Below are 17,108 nucleotides of genomic sequence, written 5' to 3' on the forward strand. Positions count from 1 at the left end.
AGTTTCCAGGCAGAAAGAACAGTAAAAATGCAGGCAGGGCGCAGGACAAAGCACTCGGGACAAAATGTATGTGAAATGGTTTGATACAGGAATGTTATACTATGTGATTTTAGTGTATTTAGTCAATGTCACTTTTTGTCATTTTCAAATTTCCCACCATCCTGTCCCCACATGTCCTGACGTCGCAGGGAACGGAACCCGGAAGACAGATGCCAGCATCCACCGGAGGACATTGCCAGGGACACTGCAGGAGGGACATCGAGGGAGCGCAGGACAAGGTAAGAGAAGAACAGATCGCGGAGCAGTGCCGCATGGTAAGCCCGAGTGTAGCTCGGGGTTACCGCTTTTGGTACTGAAACTTTACCCCGAGCTACACTCGGGAATACCGCCAGGGAGGCTACAGAGTATGAAATGATAATACAAAACCACATTTTTAGGTTTACAATTCACTTTTTTGAACAATTCTACTACTCAAAAAAACTGAAAAAGTGTCCTGCAAAGAAGAGTCTTGATACATCGCATCTGACCCAGGGGCGGACTGACCATTTAGAAACTCGGGCACCACCCGAGGGCCCAGAGTCAGTAGGGGGCCCCATGAGATGCCCCTGGTACCTTTCATAGGCTTTTTTGGGTGTGGTTTGAGTGTGGGCGAGGACACAGGGGCCCCATGATGTCAACTACTGTCTCCTGTTGTGATGTATGAGCTGGCAGATGGAACCAAAGTGTTCAGTGAGGACCAGACATCCAACACACACCGACAATTGTTGGATGCTGAAGACTCTACCAGATCATTAAACCCTCCAAGACAGTAAAGTTATGACATTCTGTCAACTGGACAGGTAAGTATTAAAGTGGAACTAAACCCTTCTTTCCTTTTTCAGCCAATGAGCTGCCATCTTAGCTTCTGTTTGACCTGCAGTTGGCATGGTGCTGCACATGCAATCAATTATGACACCGAGGGAGAATGTCACCAGCACACCGAGGATCACCAATATGAGTCCAAAAGTTTTAATGAACAGTCACATATTTACAGCAAGGCAACGTTAGGGGGTCTCGCAGGACCCCTTCATCAAGAATGTGATGAATGATCACATAGTTACAGCAAGGCAACGTTAGGGGGTCTCACAGGACCCCTTCATCAGTCACATGCTTGATGAAGGGGTCCTGCGAGACTCCAAAAATGCTGCCTTGCTGTAACTATGTGATCGTTCATTTAAACTTTTGGCCCCATATTGGTGATCCTCGGTGTGCTGGTGACATTCTTCCTTGCTGATTCTGTTCGGTTCCAGCCGACGGTCGCTGCAGCACCCACTTTTACACACAGCCATTTTTAACGCAGGAACGTGTGCATTTGGATTGTACACTTGCAGTTATGACACCACACATTTGATGGTTTGACAGTTCGGTTGATAGTTAATATAAGCGCACCTGTAACTGTAATAGTTATAATTCAATCACGCCTTGAATAGAAATGTTAAACAGTTCTGCTGATGGGTTTAGTTCTGCTTTAAAGAGGAGTTCTGCACCCCCCCCTCCCAAAAATTAAAAGTCAGCATCTACAAATACTGTGTGTGTGTGTGTGTGTATATATATATATATATACTGTACATACAGTATCTCCCAGAAGTGAGTCCACCCCTCACATTTTTGTAAACATTTGATTCTATCTTTTCCTGTGACAACACTGAAGAAATGACACTTTGCTACAATGTGACGTAGTCAGTGTACAGCTTGTATAACATGTAAATTTGCTGCCCCCTCAAAATAACTCAACACACAGCCATTAATGTCTAAACTGCCAGCAACAAAAGTGAGTCCACCCCTAAGTGACAAAGTCCAAATTGAGCCCAATTAGCCATTTTCCCTCCCCGGTGTCATGTGACTCGTTAGTGTTACAAGGTCTCAGGTGTGAATGGGGAGCGGTGTGTTAAATTTTGTGTTATCGCTCTCACTCTCTCATACTGGTCACTGGAAGTTCAACATGGCACCTCATGGCAAAGAACTCTCTGGGGATCTGAAAAAAAGAATTGCTGCTCTACATAAAGATGGCCTAGGCTATAGGAAGATTGCCAAGACCCTGAAACTGAGCTGCAGCAAGGTGGCCAAGACCATACAGCGGTTTAACAGGACAGGTTGCACTCAGAACAGGCCATGGTCGACCAAGGAAGTTGAGTGCACGTGCTCAGCGTCATATCCAGAGGTTGTCTTTGGGAGACAGACGTATGAGTATGAAAAGATGTAATTAAATATTTACAAAAATGCGAGGGGTGTACTCACTTCTGTGAGATACTGTATATATTTATATTAGGGCAATTACCTGTCCAGGGATCCAGCAGTGTCCTCAACCCAAAATGATTCTTCTGGTGGGTGTTCACGCCACCATCTTGACTAAGGGAAACTGGCAGTGAAGCCTTGTGGACTCACAGCTGGTTTCCTGCTGCTCATGAGAGAATCCCACTGCGAATTGTGAATGGACCTGCGAAATGTCCCAGAGGACTGCGGGGGGAAGGAGGGGGGGGGCAAAATTCCGGCTCAATTCGCTGTGGCAGTGGGAGCAGATACCTGTCAAAACCAGGTACCCGCTCCCCCCTTCCCTCAAAAGGTTCCAAATGTGGCAGCGGAGGGGGGGAAAGCAGATAATCAGAGCTTCCACTTTTGGGTGGAAATCCGCTTTAAGTGCCAGTTCACACCAGAACACGGTGCAGGAAACCTGCATTCTGTGTGCATTTCTTGCAGCGGATTCAAAACGCACTGTCAATGTTAGGTTAAAAATACCTCAAAAGTTTGCCCGCACCAGATTACATGGTACAGAAATACCATGCAATATGGTTGCAGTGCGTTTTTTAAAGTAACGCATTCACTACTTTTGGTGAATATGGGAAGTGAAAGTCAAAATGAATGGGCTCAAATCGCACTGCATGTGAATCACACAGGAACACGCAGCGCATTCCTGGTGTGAACTGGCCCTATCAGTCTTCTTCTGCAGGTAGCTTCTTTTTCAATGCTTTCAGATAGCGATCAAGTAGCTTTACAGTGCATGTCAGGACAAAACAAGAAAAGTCATGTATAGTACATATCTGCAATACATACACGTTTCCCGTGTTTTTTCCCTTGAAAGACACTTAAAGTACAGAAGCATGCCCAATGATCTTCCAGAAATGCACTCAGCTCCAAAGTCCTGTTGTGGGCCTGACAACACAACATTTTTGTGGACTCAGTGGTGTCAGCCCTGCCCATTTGTCATTAGAAAACTTCTTATACCCTCCCCCTATCCTGTTTTCAACAACACAGTCACTTATTATTCTGAAGGCCAAGATAAGAACAAGAAGGACTAATTAGACTCTTTGAGATAACACCGGAAGTGTGCACATATCATATAGGTAGAACAAAATCCTTCCCGAGTTTACATGTACTTTAGGAAAGGTCAGATAACTTCAGGAAGAATGCTTTACGGCTTAGTTCATCTGAATAGAAAGTGAGATGTTACCTGGACTTTTGCTCCTTTCAAAGGCCTCAGTTCTGGGTTTTCCACATACACCAATTCTGACTGAAGACTGGAATGAGAATGGAGGCAAAAGAAGTATTAAAAAAAATCCTCAAATTCTATTATTCATAAACATTACTCTTGTTTCGTAAACTATAGGCCTCAGACCCTTCTTGTACGGGGTATGGTAGCAACAGATTACAGGCAGCACAGTGGAAAGAAGATACGTGTTCACCTCCTATTACAGCAGGCTTTAAATTTCTGATATGACAGCCTGTTAGCTTGCTGTAATGCTCAGCTTATAGAAGAGTTCTCAGTGTCAATGTAGTGTGGGGGGCAGGGGGTGCACAGGTGATCAGTGTATGAGAAGGAAGAGGAGGCACAGGTGATAAGTGCAACACAGGTGTGGGGGACATGGGTGGTCCATGTAAGAGTCTACAAGTGATCAGTGTAAGAGGGGTGCACAGGGAAGGCCACAAGTGATCAGTATAAGAGGGGTGCACAGGGAAGGCCACAAGTGATCAGTATAAGAGAGGTGTAGATGGAAGGCCACAAGTGATCAGTATAAGAGGGGTGCACAGGGAAGGCCACAAGTGATCAGTATAAGAGAGGTGCAGAGGGAAGGCCACAAATGATCAGTATAAGAGGGGTGCACAGGGAAGGCCACAAGTGATCAGCATAAGAGGGGTGCAGAAGGAAGGCCACAAGTGATCAGTATAAGAGGGGTGCAGAGGGAAGTCCACAAATGATCAGTATAAGAGGGGTGCACAGGGAAGGCCACAAGTGATCAGCATAAGAGGGGTGCAGAAGGAAGGCCACAAGTCAATAGACAAACAAATGAAACCAGCGCTCAAATCTTCATGCAGACCAGGGAATTGAGAATGCCAAAAACGAGGAGGTGCTGCCCTTCAAAGACTGGGAAATCTAAATACCAGTAAACAAAAACCGATAAGGGCGCACTCTCATCGTGCATTACCGTGGAGACCCACATATTTGTTAAATGAAATAAAATATACTCACAAACCAATGAGAATAAAAAACAGAAAAATGATCCGCAACAGCAGCGGATGCAATACTATGCCCTTGGTGTGGATAAGCTGACGCGTTTCGGGAAACGGAACCCTTTCCTCAGGGCTAAAAGTGTGCCTGCTGGACCCTGGCCTAAATACCAACAAATGTCGATGTATGATCAGTGTAAGAGAAGTGCACAGGGAAGGCCACAAGTGATCAGCATAAGAGGGGTGCAGAAGGAAGGCCACAAGTGATCAGTATAAGAGGGGTGCAGAAGGAAGGCCACAAGTGATCAGTATAAGAGGGGTGCAGAGGGAAGGCCACAAGTGATCAGTATAAGAGGGGTGCAGAGGGAAGGCCACAAGTGATCAGCATAAGAGGGGTGCAGAAGGAAGGCCACAAGTGATCAGTGTAAGAGAGGTGCAGAGGGAAGGCCACAAGTGATCAGCATAAGAGGGGTGCAGAAGGAAGGCCACAAGTGATCAGTTTAAGAGGGGTGCAGAAGGAAGGCCACAAGTGATCAGTGTAAGAGGGGTGCAGAGGGAAGGCCACAAGTGATCAGTATAAGAGGGGTGCAGAGGGAAGGCCACAAGTGATCAGCATAAGAGGGGTGCAGAGGGAAGGCCACAAGTGATCAGTATAAGAGGGGTGCAGAGGGAAGGCCACAAGTGATCAGTATAAGAGGGGTGCAGAGGGAAGGCCACAAGTGATCAGTATAAGAGGGGTGCAGAGGGAAGGCCACAAGTGATCAGTGTAAGAGGGGTGCAGAGGGAAGGCCACAAGTGATCAGTGTAAGAGGGGTGCAGAGGGAAGTCCCTTGCTATTTAATAAATGCTCAAAGTACTAGCTTTCTGTCTATATTCTGTATGAAAAAAGCACATTTAATGGAAGAGTTTAGGTTTTTACAAATGATTGTGCTCAGGTTTAACTGTGCCTATTAGACCTTTTATTTGTGGCACAGAAATTAATTATATTTTATGTGTACAAGGACTCTGACACACCTTCACTGTGTATATAGCAAGAAGGCTTAGGTTCCAGTTAGCTATGCCCCTTTAAATCCCTTCTACTGTCAGTGTAACCCTCATTATTGTTCTCCCCGAAGTCCCCAGGGGTACCCCAAGTCTTTCATGGCCCTACAGGAATGGCGCTCACAGATCTATTCTCTGTTGTGAACTACAATTTTTAATTTATTTACAATCTGTTAGTTTTTCACTTTGCAACAAATATGACATATATATTTAAATGAAAACATACATTATGTTTGTGGGTTTTTTTCTACTTATTCACCCATTTTTATTCGTCTTTGTTTGACTTTGCAGACATATTGGTAATAATTCTCTAATTTGGGTGCTTATTTGGGTCCTCAGATTAAAGAGGACCTTAAACAAACCAATCCTGAGTACATAGACATGTGCCCTTCCAAGTCTACTTTGTTGACCCATACAAGGGTCTATGGTCTCACCTTTCAAGCTGATGTTGGAGGTCCTTTATATGGCCTTCTGTCTCACTCAATGGATTCTCTGCTTCTACTCCTGGTGTAGGAACCAGGCCATCCATTAACCAGCGATCTCGTAAGGACTTTCTCTGTGGACACAAGGGAAAAGCAAATGGGAAACAGCATCACTATGTCCTTTGTGGAAGGATAAACCAATAGGTTGCGGAACATAAAGAGCATAGAAAAGTATAACAGAAGCTCTACGAGAACCGGGTACAGTCTGAGGTTAAATGGGTTGCCAGTTCCGACACTAACGTGGAACAACCCAGGACCTGATGGCTGTGCCGTGGTGGACAAGCAGGGATCTACATGCTCAGAATCCCACCACTCACCAGTACGACGAGTGATCAGAGAAGATTTGGAACTGCTGGAGCACCCTGAGCTACATTGTTTAGCTTGATGCTGCTCTCATTCATACACCTACTGCAGCAGGACAATGACCTCAAATATGCAGCCAATGTCATTAAAAACTATCTTCAGTGTAAAGAAGAAGAAGGAGTCTTGGATGTAATGGTTTGGCCCCCACAGAGCCCTATCATGGAGTCTGTCTGGGATGACATGAAGAGACAGAAGGATTTGAGGCAGCCAACACCCACAAAAGATCTGAGGTTAGTTCTCCAAGATGTCTGGAACAACCTACCTGCCGAGTTCTTTCAAAAACTGTATGCAAGTGTACCTAGAAGAGTTGATGCTGTTTTGAAGGCAAAGGGCGGTCACGCCCCAATATGGATTTGATTTGTATTTCTCTTCTGTTCGTTTACTTTCCATTTTGTTAATTGATAAAAATAAATTAACGCTTCTATTTCTGAAAGCATTCAATTTACAGCATTTTGTCACACCTGCCTAAAACTTTTGCACAGTACCGTATTTTAACTCTTTAGCTGCCACCACTCTTAAGTATTACAGTGCGGCAGTATCGGGATGTACATTGTTTCATTACATTTTAAAGAGCTGGCTTCGGCTCTACAACAGAAGTGACTGGAATGATTAGACTGTGATAGTAACGAAATTATGTGAAAAAAAAAATGAACGTAAAATATATTAAAATATGTGCCTAGGGTGCACTGCACCACACATATTAGGTATTGTGGTGCGAGAGGAACGATTCTATAGCCGGTATTTTTGGTTAACGCTAAAACTGAGGAGCTCTAAAGGTTTTACAAAATCACCTATGAATAATTTTGGGTTCCATATTTTGTTACTGTTTTTCGGGCACGCGCAGTTTTAATTCTTGAAATATCTGGTATCTATTTAGTTGACTTAGTCTCATCTTTAATATTTTCAGAAATGTACAAAATGCAAAATGATAGAAAAAAAAAGGCAGTATAAAATCCAGCAGCAAGAAGGTTAAAGCCTAGCTTTGCTATGACTTCTTTTTGCACAGGCCGATGTGTTTTGCAGCCCATTCAAAGGAATGGGCTGTCAAAAAACTTTGCATGGGAATGCCTGTGTTTCCCTGCAATCCTAGTGTGAACTGGCCATAAAAGTAACCAGGGTTTTTTTCCTCAGAGAATAGGTGCAGGAACTCCCCCCCTTCTGAGTCACTTCTTTTCAGACTTTTGAAGATAAAGTTAACTTTTAGACAGAGTTTCAGAGTTTTCACAGCTGCTATCTAGGGGTTGCTAGAGCGGTGTCATGAGAGAGCAAAAATGGACATAAAACAGCCAATATGCACAATAACTGTTAGCAAGAGGAATGACCAGGGCTTTTTTCTCAAAAAAATAGGCGCAGGAACTCCCCCCTTTTGAGTCACTTCTTTTCTACGTCCCCTCCCCACCTCCGAGCACGGTCCCTTGGTTCCACTTCTTTTCTACGTCCCCTCCCCACCTCTGAGCACCGTCCCTTGATTCCACCCCCTACCCACCTCCCAGTATCGCCCCTTTTAGAGAATACAGAGCCAAGTATCATTTTGTGGTAATGTATGGAATTTATTCATGATAACAAGAAAAACAGTAAAATAGATAATATAAATAAAAAACAAATCTGCGGTAAGAAAATAAAATGCTAATAAATAGCAGCTGAATACCATACCTTGATACCAGGCAACTCATAAGTAGTGTACAAAAAAAGTGCAGCGCTTACATGAAAGTATAAAGTACATGAAAGTAGTAATAATTCAAAATGTTCATAATGAAGTAACAAATCAAAAGAGGACAGTCCCCAAATGCCGTGATAAATGTCCAAGGATAGCTGATGTGTCACCAACCACTTGCATACAACCAGGGGTGGACTGACCATTTGGAAACTCGGGCACTGCCCGAGGGCCCAGGGTCAGTAGGGGGCCCAATGAGATGCCCCTGGTACCTTTTTCATAGGCTTTTTTGAGTTTGGGCAAGGACACAGGGGCCCCATGATCCCCTATTGCCCAGGGGCCCCATGAGTTGTCAGTCCGCCCCTGCATACAAGGCTTACTGGAAAAATATGATCCCTTTAAGAGTGGTTAATCACGCTTTTGTAACAACAAGAAAGGCATGCAGGCGGAATCTTCCTCTAAATAAAAGTCAAAAAAAATAATTTAAAAAAAATTAAAGTCCACACAAACATTTTTTTTCTCAAAATTATGAATTGTGTGAGCACATTTGTTTGAAGAATTTTGGAGCAGGTTTTTTGGGGGATTCAGCACAATTCATCATTTTGAAAAAAAATTTTGTGTGGACTTTAATTTTTTTTAAATTAATTTTTCTAGACTTTTATTTAGAGAAATTTAATTTTATTTATATTTTTTTTGCACTGTGAAGTGTTAATAATTTTTTTGAATTGATTTTTAGAACAGCAGCATTTAAATTTCTTAAGTTTATATATAGTTTTTTTCTGTGGCGCACGTTTATATTTATTTTGGAATCTTCCTCTGGATCCCCAAAAGAAAGATGTTGATGGTCCTCCTATGTGAATCCCTAAATAAGGTGGCTTTAACCACTCCAGATAAATTGTATGAGACCAATGCTTGTGGCATTAAACATACAAAAAAGATTGCTTTACATCCGGGGTCCTCAAACTACGGCCCGCGGGCCACATGCGGCCCGCCGAGGACATTTATCCGGCCCGCCTGGCAGGGGCAAATCTGCCGTGAGGCAAGAGACTAGGGTTTGGCAGGTTGGGAGAGCTCGGCAGGGCTCAGACGGGAGGGCGGGATCAGCAATTCTAGAACAGGGGAAGGTGGGCTCGGCTTATGAAACCGCACCACTCACCTGGCCTCTCTGCAGCCAGGCGGCCATCTATTCTGATCAGTGCATGCAACCGTCACAGCCGAAGGGCGGAGCCTAGAGCTGACCATGAAGAGGGGGAGCAAGAGAGGAGACTCCATCGCTGCATGTTGGGTATCACGGCCACTGACCCTAGATAAGTGCAATAGATGATCGATCTCCTCCCTCTCTCTTTTCCCCCTCTCTCCTCTCTCCCTCCCCCCTTCCTCTCTCTCTCTCCCCCCTCCCTCTCTCTCTCCCCCTCCTTTCTCCCCCCCTCTCTCTCTCCCTCCCCCCTCTCTCCCCCTCCCCCCTCTCTACCCCCCTCCTCTCTCTCTCCCTCCCCTCTCCCCCTCCTCTCTCTCTATCACCCTCTCCTCTCTCCCCCCTCCTCTCTCTCCCCCCCTCCTCTCTCTCTACCCCCCTCTCCTCTCTCCCCCCCCTCTCTCTCTCTCCCCTCCTTATCTCTCCCCCCTCCTCTCTCTCCCTCCCCTCTCCCCCTCCTCTCTCTCTATCCCCCTCTCCTCCCCCCCTCTCTCTCCCCCTCCTCTCTCTCTATCCCCCTCTCCTCTCTCTCTCTCTCCCCCTCCTCTCTCTCTATCCCCCTCTCCTCTCTCTCTCTCTACCCCCCTCTCATCTCTCTCTTCCCCCCTCCTCTCTCTCTCTCCATTGTACACAGATCTGACCCAACAATGTGTCCTGCATTTACCGTATATTTCACTCCATAAGACACACAAATCCGCATTTGTTCATAGTTTTTTTTTTAAACTATAGTCTGGTTCTCCAACGGTCTGAGGGACAGTGAACTGGCCCCCCGTTTAAAAAGTTTGAGGACCCCTGCTTTACATAGTGTAAAATCCTCAATAAAGAAATGTATTATAGGTAAAAATGCACTCACATGGTAATGGACATGAGTCAGCATATACAAACATAAGATCAAGTCTTTCCAGCATCCAGGATGGTCGCCGGCCGGTCGCACATATGTAGTAGCGTGTGTACATGGCTCCCCCCTTCGCGTTTTTCTCACAAATGACGTCATTAGGGGCACGCCTCACCACAGGCTTTATGTATTATTATACAGGATTTATATAGCGCCAACAGTTTGCTCAGCGCTTTACAATATAATGGGAGACAATACAGCAACAATACAATTCAATACAAGAGGGTTAGGAGGGCCCTGCCCTTTGTAATTTACAATCTAAGAGTAGGACCATAAGTCCCCGAGGATCGCAACCATTGGATACAAATTGCAGGGGGAAGATGAAGACACACCTGCAAACTGATCAGTCAATTAATAAATTTAAAGAAGGAAATATAACGCGGCGCCATCTATTGTTGGAAAAGCAAATGGCAAAATGGTTGGAAAAGCAAATGGCACGCAGCATAATAGGTGAAATAGTAATATGGCGCCATAAATAAGCAAGTGGATCACAGCACCACCCAATGGCTGCGATATATAAAAGAGGTGATAGCACCCTAAAAAATGACAAAAATAGAATTAATAAAACTATTTAAAAAATATGTCTATAATTATAAGTACAAATGTGGATCACAAGGGCACTATAATTAATTTTAAATATTAGGCGGTATTACGGCACATTTAATTAATAGTGGGCACATAATAACACTATAATCACTGGGTGCCCTTGTGATCCACCTATATACTTATAATTATATACATTTGTTTATTGTTTTTTTAATTCCATTTTTGGCATTTTTTAGGCGCTCTTTGGTTTTACAACACTAGATGGCACCACACTATATTACCAATCCTGTATTGGTTAATTTAATCAGGCTGATTTATTAGTCAGTAGGGGTGCTATCATCTATTGTTCTCCCTGTGCCTGCGTGGGTTTCCTCCGGGTACTCTGGTTTCCTCCCACACTCCAAAGACATGCTGGTAGGTTAATTGGCTCCTGTCTAAATTGTCCCTAGTATGTGTATGTATGAATGTGAGTTAGGGACCTTAGATTGTACGCCCCTTGAGGGTTAGGGACTGATGTGAATGTACAATATGTATGTAAAGCGCTGCGTAAATTGACGGTGCTATATAAGTACCTGAAATAAATAATAAATAAATATCACAACCATTGGGTGGTGCTGTGATCCACTAGCTTATTTATGGCGACATACTATTATTTCAAGTATTATGTTGTGTGCCAACAATAGATGGCGCCACATTATATTTCCATCTTTAAATTGATTAATTGACTGATCAGTTTGCAGGTGTGTCTTCATCTTCCCCCTGCAATTTGTAACCAATGATTGTGATCCTCTGGGGCTTTGGGTCCTATATAAAGAGCATGGTGGGTTGTGTGTACATTCCCCTGATGACATCATTTGTGATGAAACGCGTAGGGTGGAGCCACGTACACACACTACTATGCATGCGTGACTGGCCGGCAGCCATTTTGGATGCTGGAAAGACTTGATCTGATGTTTGTATATGCTGACTCATGTCCGTTACCATGTGAGTTCATTTTTGCCTAGAATACATTTTTTTATTGAGGATTTTACACTCTGTAGAACAATCTTTTTTTGCATGTTTATTGCCACGAGCTTTGGTCTCATACAATTTATCTGGAGTGGTTAAAGGCACCTTATTTAGGGACTGGCATAGGAGGACCATCAACATCTATCTTTTGGAGATCCAGAGGAATAGTCCACCTGCCTGCCTTTCTGGTTGTTACATAACAAATGTGAGATTGACCAATCTTAATAGGGGGCTATATTTTTCCAGTAAGCTTTGCATGCAATAAAATAGATAACCCACAGCCATCAGGAATAGACCCTCCCCGGGAACAATAGATTCCCCCAGCAACATTAGATTCCATCCCCAGCAACAATGGACCCCAGCAACAATAGACCCCCGGCAGCAACAACAGATTTTCTAGCAGCCAGCATCAATAAACTCTCCAGCAGCAAGCAACAATAGACCCCTAACTCAATAGCAGATCCCTTCCAGCAATTGACCCCCCTCAGGAACAATAGATCCCCGGCAGAAACAATAGATCTCCCCAGCAACAGTAAACTGCCACACAAAATAGATGCTTCCCAGCAACAATAGACCCCCACCAGCCAGCAACAGTAGAACCCCCCCCCAAGAGTAGATCCCTTCCAGCAACAATTGACCCCCCAGAAACACACAACCCCAGCAACAATAGATCCTCAAACAGCAACAACAGACCACCATGCAAAAAAAACCCCTCCAGCAGCAATAGATCACCCAGTAGCCAGCATTAATATACCCTCCAGCACAACCCAGCACCACTTGCCATTACATATATTCAGTGCTGGAAGAGACGGAACTGCGTTCCCTCACGTTCCCGCTGAAAACAAAGCCCTGAAAGTAACAAATTCTTTATTGCTTCTTCTTCTTCTTCCAAAAAAAAAAACAGTTTTCTTAAGCAAAGCAAAATACAAACATTCTACAGCTTCTGGTACACAAAAATAAAGCTCAGCTCACCGCCAGTAAACTTGTCCCTTAACAGGTTTTTTGAAAGTTCCCATTTGCCTTGGGGGTCCCAAAAAAGGAGGTCTCCGCAGTTTAATAACTGTCTCAGTCACAAGCTGCGTTCCATCTCACAAACAGCTGCTGGCGGTTTACTCAAAGTTCTTGTATTCAGAGTCGGAGGAAAGAGGCTCTTTCTCACCTAGTCTCTCTGAGCCTCTGTATTCCGGATCCCATATAAGGATTTACCAATTTTGGGCAAACAGCAAGTTTACCCCATTCCAACTTCCCCCTGCATGGGTGAGAACCTCTGAGTACTACAAAACTGTATTCAAATTGTTCCTCTCAAAGGGACCACAACCCAAATAATGGAGAAACATACCTGCTTTCCTGGACCCATCCCTGGCATCCTGGCGTGTACAATACACATACCTGTATCTATATATATACACAGTTGTGTTCAAAATAATAGCAGTGTGTTGAAAAAAGGTGAATAAAGCTCAAAATCCTTCTAACAGCTTTTATTTCCATACACACAAATGCATTGGGAACACGACACATTCTATTCCAAATCAAAACATGGAGAAAAATAGATCAAATTTGTGTTGTTCTTCTAAAATAATTGAAGAAAAGTGAATATTAGACTGTGCAAAAAAATAGCAGTGTTTGTATTCTTCTTTACAAACTCAAACATTCACTATATAAACTGAAAAATGTTTGAAGATTTTGCTTTCCTTTGAATGACTTCATGAATATTTGGTTGTAGTCGCACTGTTTCTGAGAACTGCTGTACATCTGTGTTGCATGGAGTCACCCAACTTCTGGCCCCTGTGATCAGGTATTCCAGCCCAGGATGATTGGACTACATTCCACAGTTCTTCTCTATTTCTTGGTTTTGCCTCAGAAACGGCATTTTTGATGTCACCCCACAAGTTTTCTATTGGATTAAGATCCGGGGATTGGGCTGGCCATTCCATAACGTCAATCTTGTTGGTCTGGAACCAAAATGTTGCACGTTTACTGGTGTGTTTGGGGTCGTTGTCTTGTTGGAACACCCATTTCAAGGGCATTTCCTCTTCAGCATAAGGCAGCATGACCTCTTCAAGTATTCTGATGTATTCAAACTGATCCATGATCCCTGGTATGCGATAAATAGGCTCAACACCGTAGTATGAGAAACATCCCCATATCATGATGCTTGCACCACCATGCTTCACTGTCTTCACAGTGTACTGTGGCTTGAATTCAGTGTTTGGGGGTCGTCTGACAAACTGTCTCCGGCCACTAGACCCAAAAAGAACAATCTTACTTTCATCAGTCCACAAAATGTTGCGCCATTTCTCTTTAGGCCAGTCAATGTGCTCTTTGGCAAATTGTAACCTCTTCAGCACATGTCTTTTTCCCAACAGTGGGACTTTGCGGGGACTTCTTGCAGATAGCTTGGCTTCACATAGGGGTCTTCTAATTGTAACAGTCCTCACAGGGAACGTCACACCTTCTTTCATCTTCCTGGAGCTGATTGTTGGCTGAGTCCGCGTCATTTTGGCTATTCTTCTATCCATTCCAATGGTAGATTTTCGCTTTCTTCCACGTCTTTCAGGTTTTGGTTGCCATTTTAAAGCATTTGCGATCATTTTAGCTGAGCAGCCGATCATTTTCTGCACTTCTTTATATGTTTTCCCCTCTCCAATCAACTTTTTAATCAAGGTACGCTGTTCTTCTGAACAATGTCTGGAATGACCCATTTTCCTCAGAATTTCAGAGAGAAATGCACTGTAACCAGCATGTCCAACATTTGCTGCCTTCCTTCCTTAAATAAGGGCAATAATTGCCACCTGTTTTTCAAAGAATGAATGAGCTCACTAATAGAACTCCACACTGCTATTATTTTGAACATGCCCCTTTCAATTAGTGATTCAATGACACAGAATCAGCAGCATGCGTGTCATGACTGTTGGGTCTGTTGGATTTCTATTACTCTACTACACCTGCTAGGAAATTATTTGCCATGTAGAAATACCATTTCTACCAAACACAGTGATTGATCCGGTTAGTGATGTCTGACTGCTATTATTTTGAACATAACTGTATATATATATATATATACACACACTTGCCGGCCACTTTCTTTGGTACACCTGTTCAATTGCATGGTATTACAAATTGCTAATCACATGGTAGCAACTCAATGCATTTAGGCATGTAGATGTGGTGAAGATGACTTACTGAAGTTCAAAGCGAGCATCAGAATGGGGAAGAAAGGGGATATAAGTGACTTTTAACATGGCATGGTTGTTGGTGCCAGAGGCTGGTCTGAGTAATACAAAAACTGCTGATCCACTGGGATTTTTACGGACAACTATCTCTAGGGTTTACAGAGAATGGTCCAAAAAAGAGAAAATGTCTAGTGAACAGCAGTTGTGTGGAGGAAAATGCCTTGTTGATGTCAGAGGAGAATGGCAGACTGGCTGGAGATCATAGAAAGGCAACAATAACTCATGTCAATATGAACCAAAATGTCTGAGGAATGTTTCCAACACCTTGTTGAATCTATGCCACCAAGAATTAAGGCTGCTCTGAAGGAAAAAGGGCGTCCAACCCGGTATTAGCAAGGTGTACATAATGAAGTGGCCGGTGAGTGTATATATATATATATATATATATATATATATATATATATATATACACAATTTTTTTGTCTCTCAGCTGGTCTGTGAACACCCCAGGAAGACCCTGGGTTCATGGCTGGAGAAGAAATGGTGACCACATTTGCCACATGATGAACCAAGGACACCTCTGATGGATGGACAACTCACACACATGGCAATGGTACAAAATACACACCTGTGATAGACTATGAGAAGATGAACACTGACAGTTTGTCTCATTACCTTTAATTGATGCAGTTTGATTCTCTGCTGGTCCAGCTCCCTCTGGATTCTTTCCACCTCGCTCAGGATCCTGCGCTTCTCCTGTCAAAGCAATGCAAGCCATCAGATCATCTGTCCACCGTGTGCAAGGTTTCAGGGTTTATTTTTATTTATTTATATATTTATTACTGGTATTTATATAATTTATCCTTTACTCCTTGCCTAAGATCCGATTTAACCACTTCCATATCGGGCACTTTTACCCCCTTCCTGCTCAGGCCAATTTTCAGGTTTCAGCGCTCTCACATTTTGAGTGACAATTGCGCGGTCATACAACATTGTACCCAGACTAAAATTTTATCATTTTCTTCACACAACTAGAGCTTTCTTTTGGTGGTATTTAATCACTGCCGGGGTTTTTATTTTTTGCTAAATTAACAAAAAAAGGAGAAAATGTTGAAAAAAAAACAGTTTTTTGAAGTTGTAATTTTTTTTGTCATAATTTTTTGGAAAATGAATAAATTAAAAAAAAATATTTGCACTATTTTTTTTATACATACTGTCACCAGTGCAGTACAGCGTCATCATATAACTGGCATGGCGGTGATCAGGGACACTGACTGGTGACAGTACGAAAATTTTTTTTAATAATTTTGTTTTTATTTTTTATTAAATTTTTTTCTCTTTTTTAAAGATTTTTTATTCATATTGCACTATGACCAAAGTAGTATAATGTTACCATAGTAAAATTGTACTACTTTGGGGAAGTGATCAGAATTTTTTTTTTTTTTTACACAATTTGCTGATAGTAAAGAATTACTTTGCTGTAAGCAAGCAGTTACCTGAATGAAATAGATTCATTCAGGTTTTTTTTTTTTTTGTGCTTAACTGTGATTTGGCCACGGCTAATCACATGACACAGCTGGGCTGTGATTGGCCCAGCTTGTGCATATGATCGCTGTGACCATTCACAGCTAGACACACTTGTATACAATGGATGGCATGAAAGGAAGCCATCCATTGTAAACAACTGTCATGTGACCTGCTGTGATTGGTACTGGCAACGGGGCGGTACACAGATCTGTCATCGGCCGTGTCAGAGGTACACAGCCGGTGACAGATCGCCCTGCAGCGTGGCCCTGCGGGCATGCGCAATGCGCGTTTCTGAAAGGACGCCATATGGCGTCCACCCGGAGGGACGAGCTGTTCGCCCGGCCGCCATCTGGCTAAAGGCCGGGCGGCAACTGGTTAAATTGATGCCTTGACCACTGCCCCAGTTTCCTGTTTTTCCTGTAGCATCCTATGGAGCCACCCTTGCATGCAGGGACTAGAGTTGTGTCTTCCCATCAATAGAAACACACAGCCCCATAGCTTAGGACAGGGGTCCCCAAACATTCTAAACAATGGACCAGTTTACTGTCTTTCAGACTTTAGGGGGGTCAGACTGTGGATATTGGGAGTAGAAAAGGTCCTGATCTCAGTGGGAATAAACAAGGCCCCATCTTTGGTGTCACTGCAAAGAATTGTGCCCCATCACTGGTGCCTTTTGGCCCCATTGTTGGTAGGAATTGGGAGGAATTACACTACATCATTGGTGTCATTGGGAGGAATTGTG

The 17,108-nt window shown here is 43.4% G+C and overlaps 1 protein-coding gene across 1 annotated transcript in view; it reads right to left on the minus strand.

Moving 5' to 3' along the window:
• PALM3 (paralemmin 3) overlaps positions 1-17,108 on the minus strand; it is a 74,029-nt gene that overhangs the window by 5,977 nt on the left and 50,944 nt on the right. The window contains exons 3-5 of the mRNA XM_089652650.1: positions 15,515-15,595; positions 5,958-6,079; positions 3,488-3,554 (exon numbers count right to left, since the gene is read on the minus strand). Of these exons, the coding sequence (XP_089508776.1) occupies positions 3,488-3,554; positions 5,958-6,079; positions 15,515-15,595 (270 nt within the window). The remainder of the gene's footprint in view (positions 1-3,487; positions 3,555-5,957; positions 6,080-15,514; positions 15,596-17,108) is intronic.

The sequence above is a fragment of the Staurois parvus genome, unplaced genomic scaffold (genome assembly GCF_062004578.1).
Source record: "Staurois parvus isolate SC_StPar_1 unplaced genomic scaffold, SC_StPar_1.0 ptg000689l, whole genome shotgun sequence".
NCBI lineage: Eukaryota > Metazoa > Chordata > Amphibia > Anura > Ranidae > Staurois > Staurois parvus.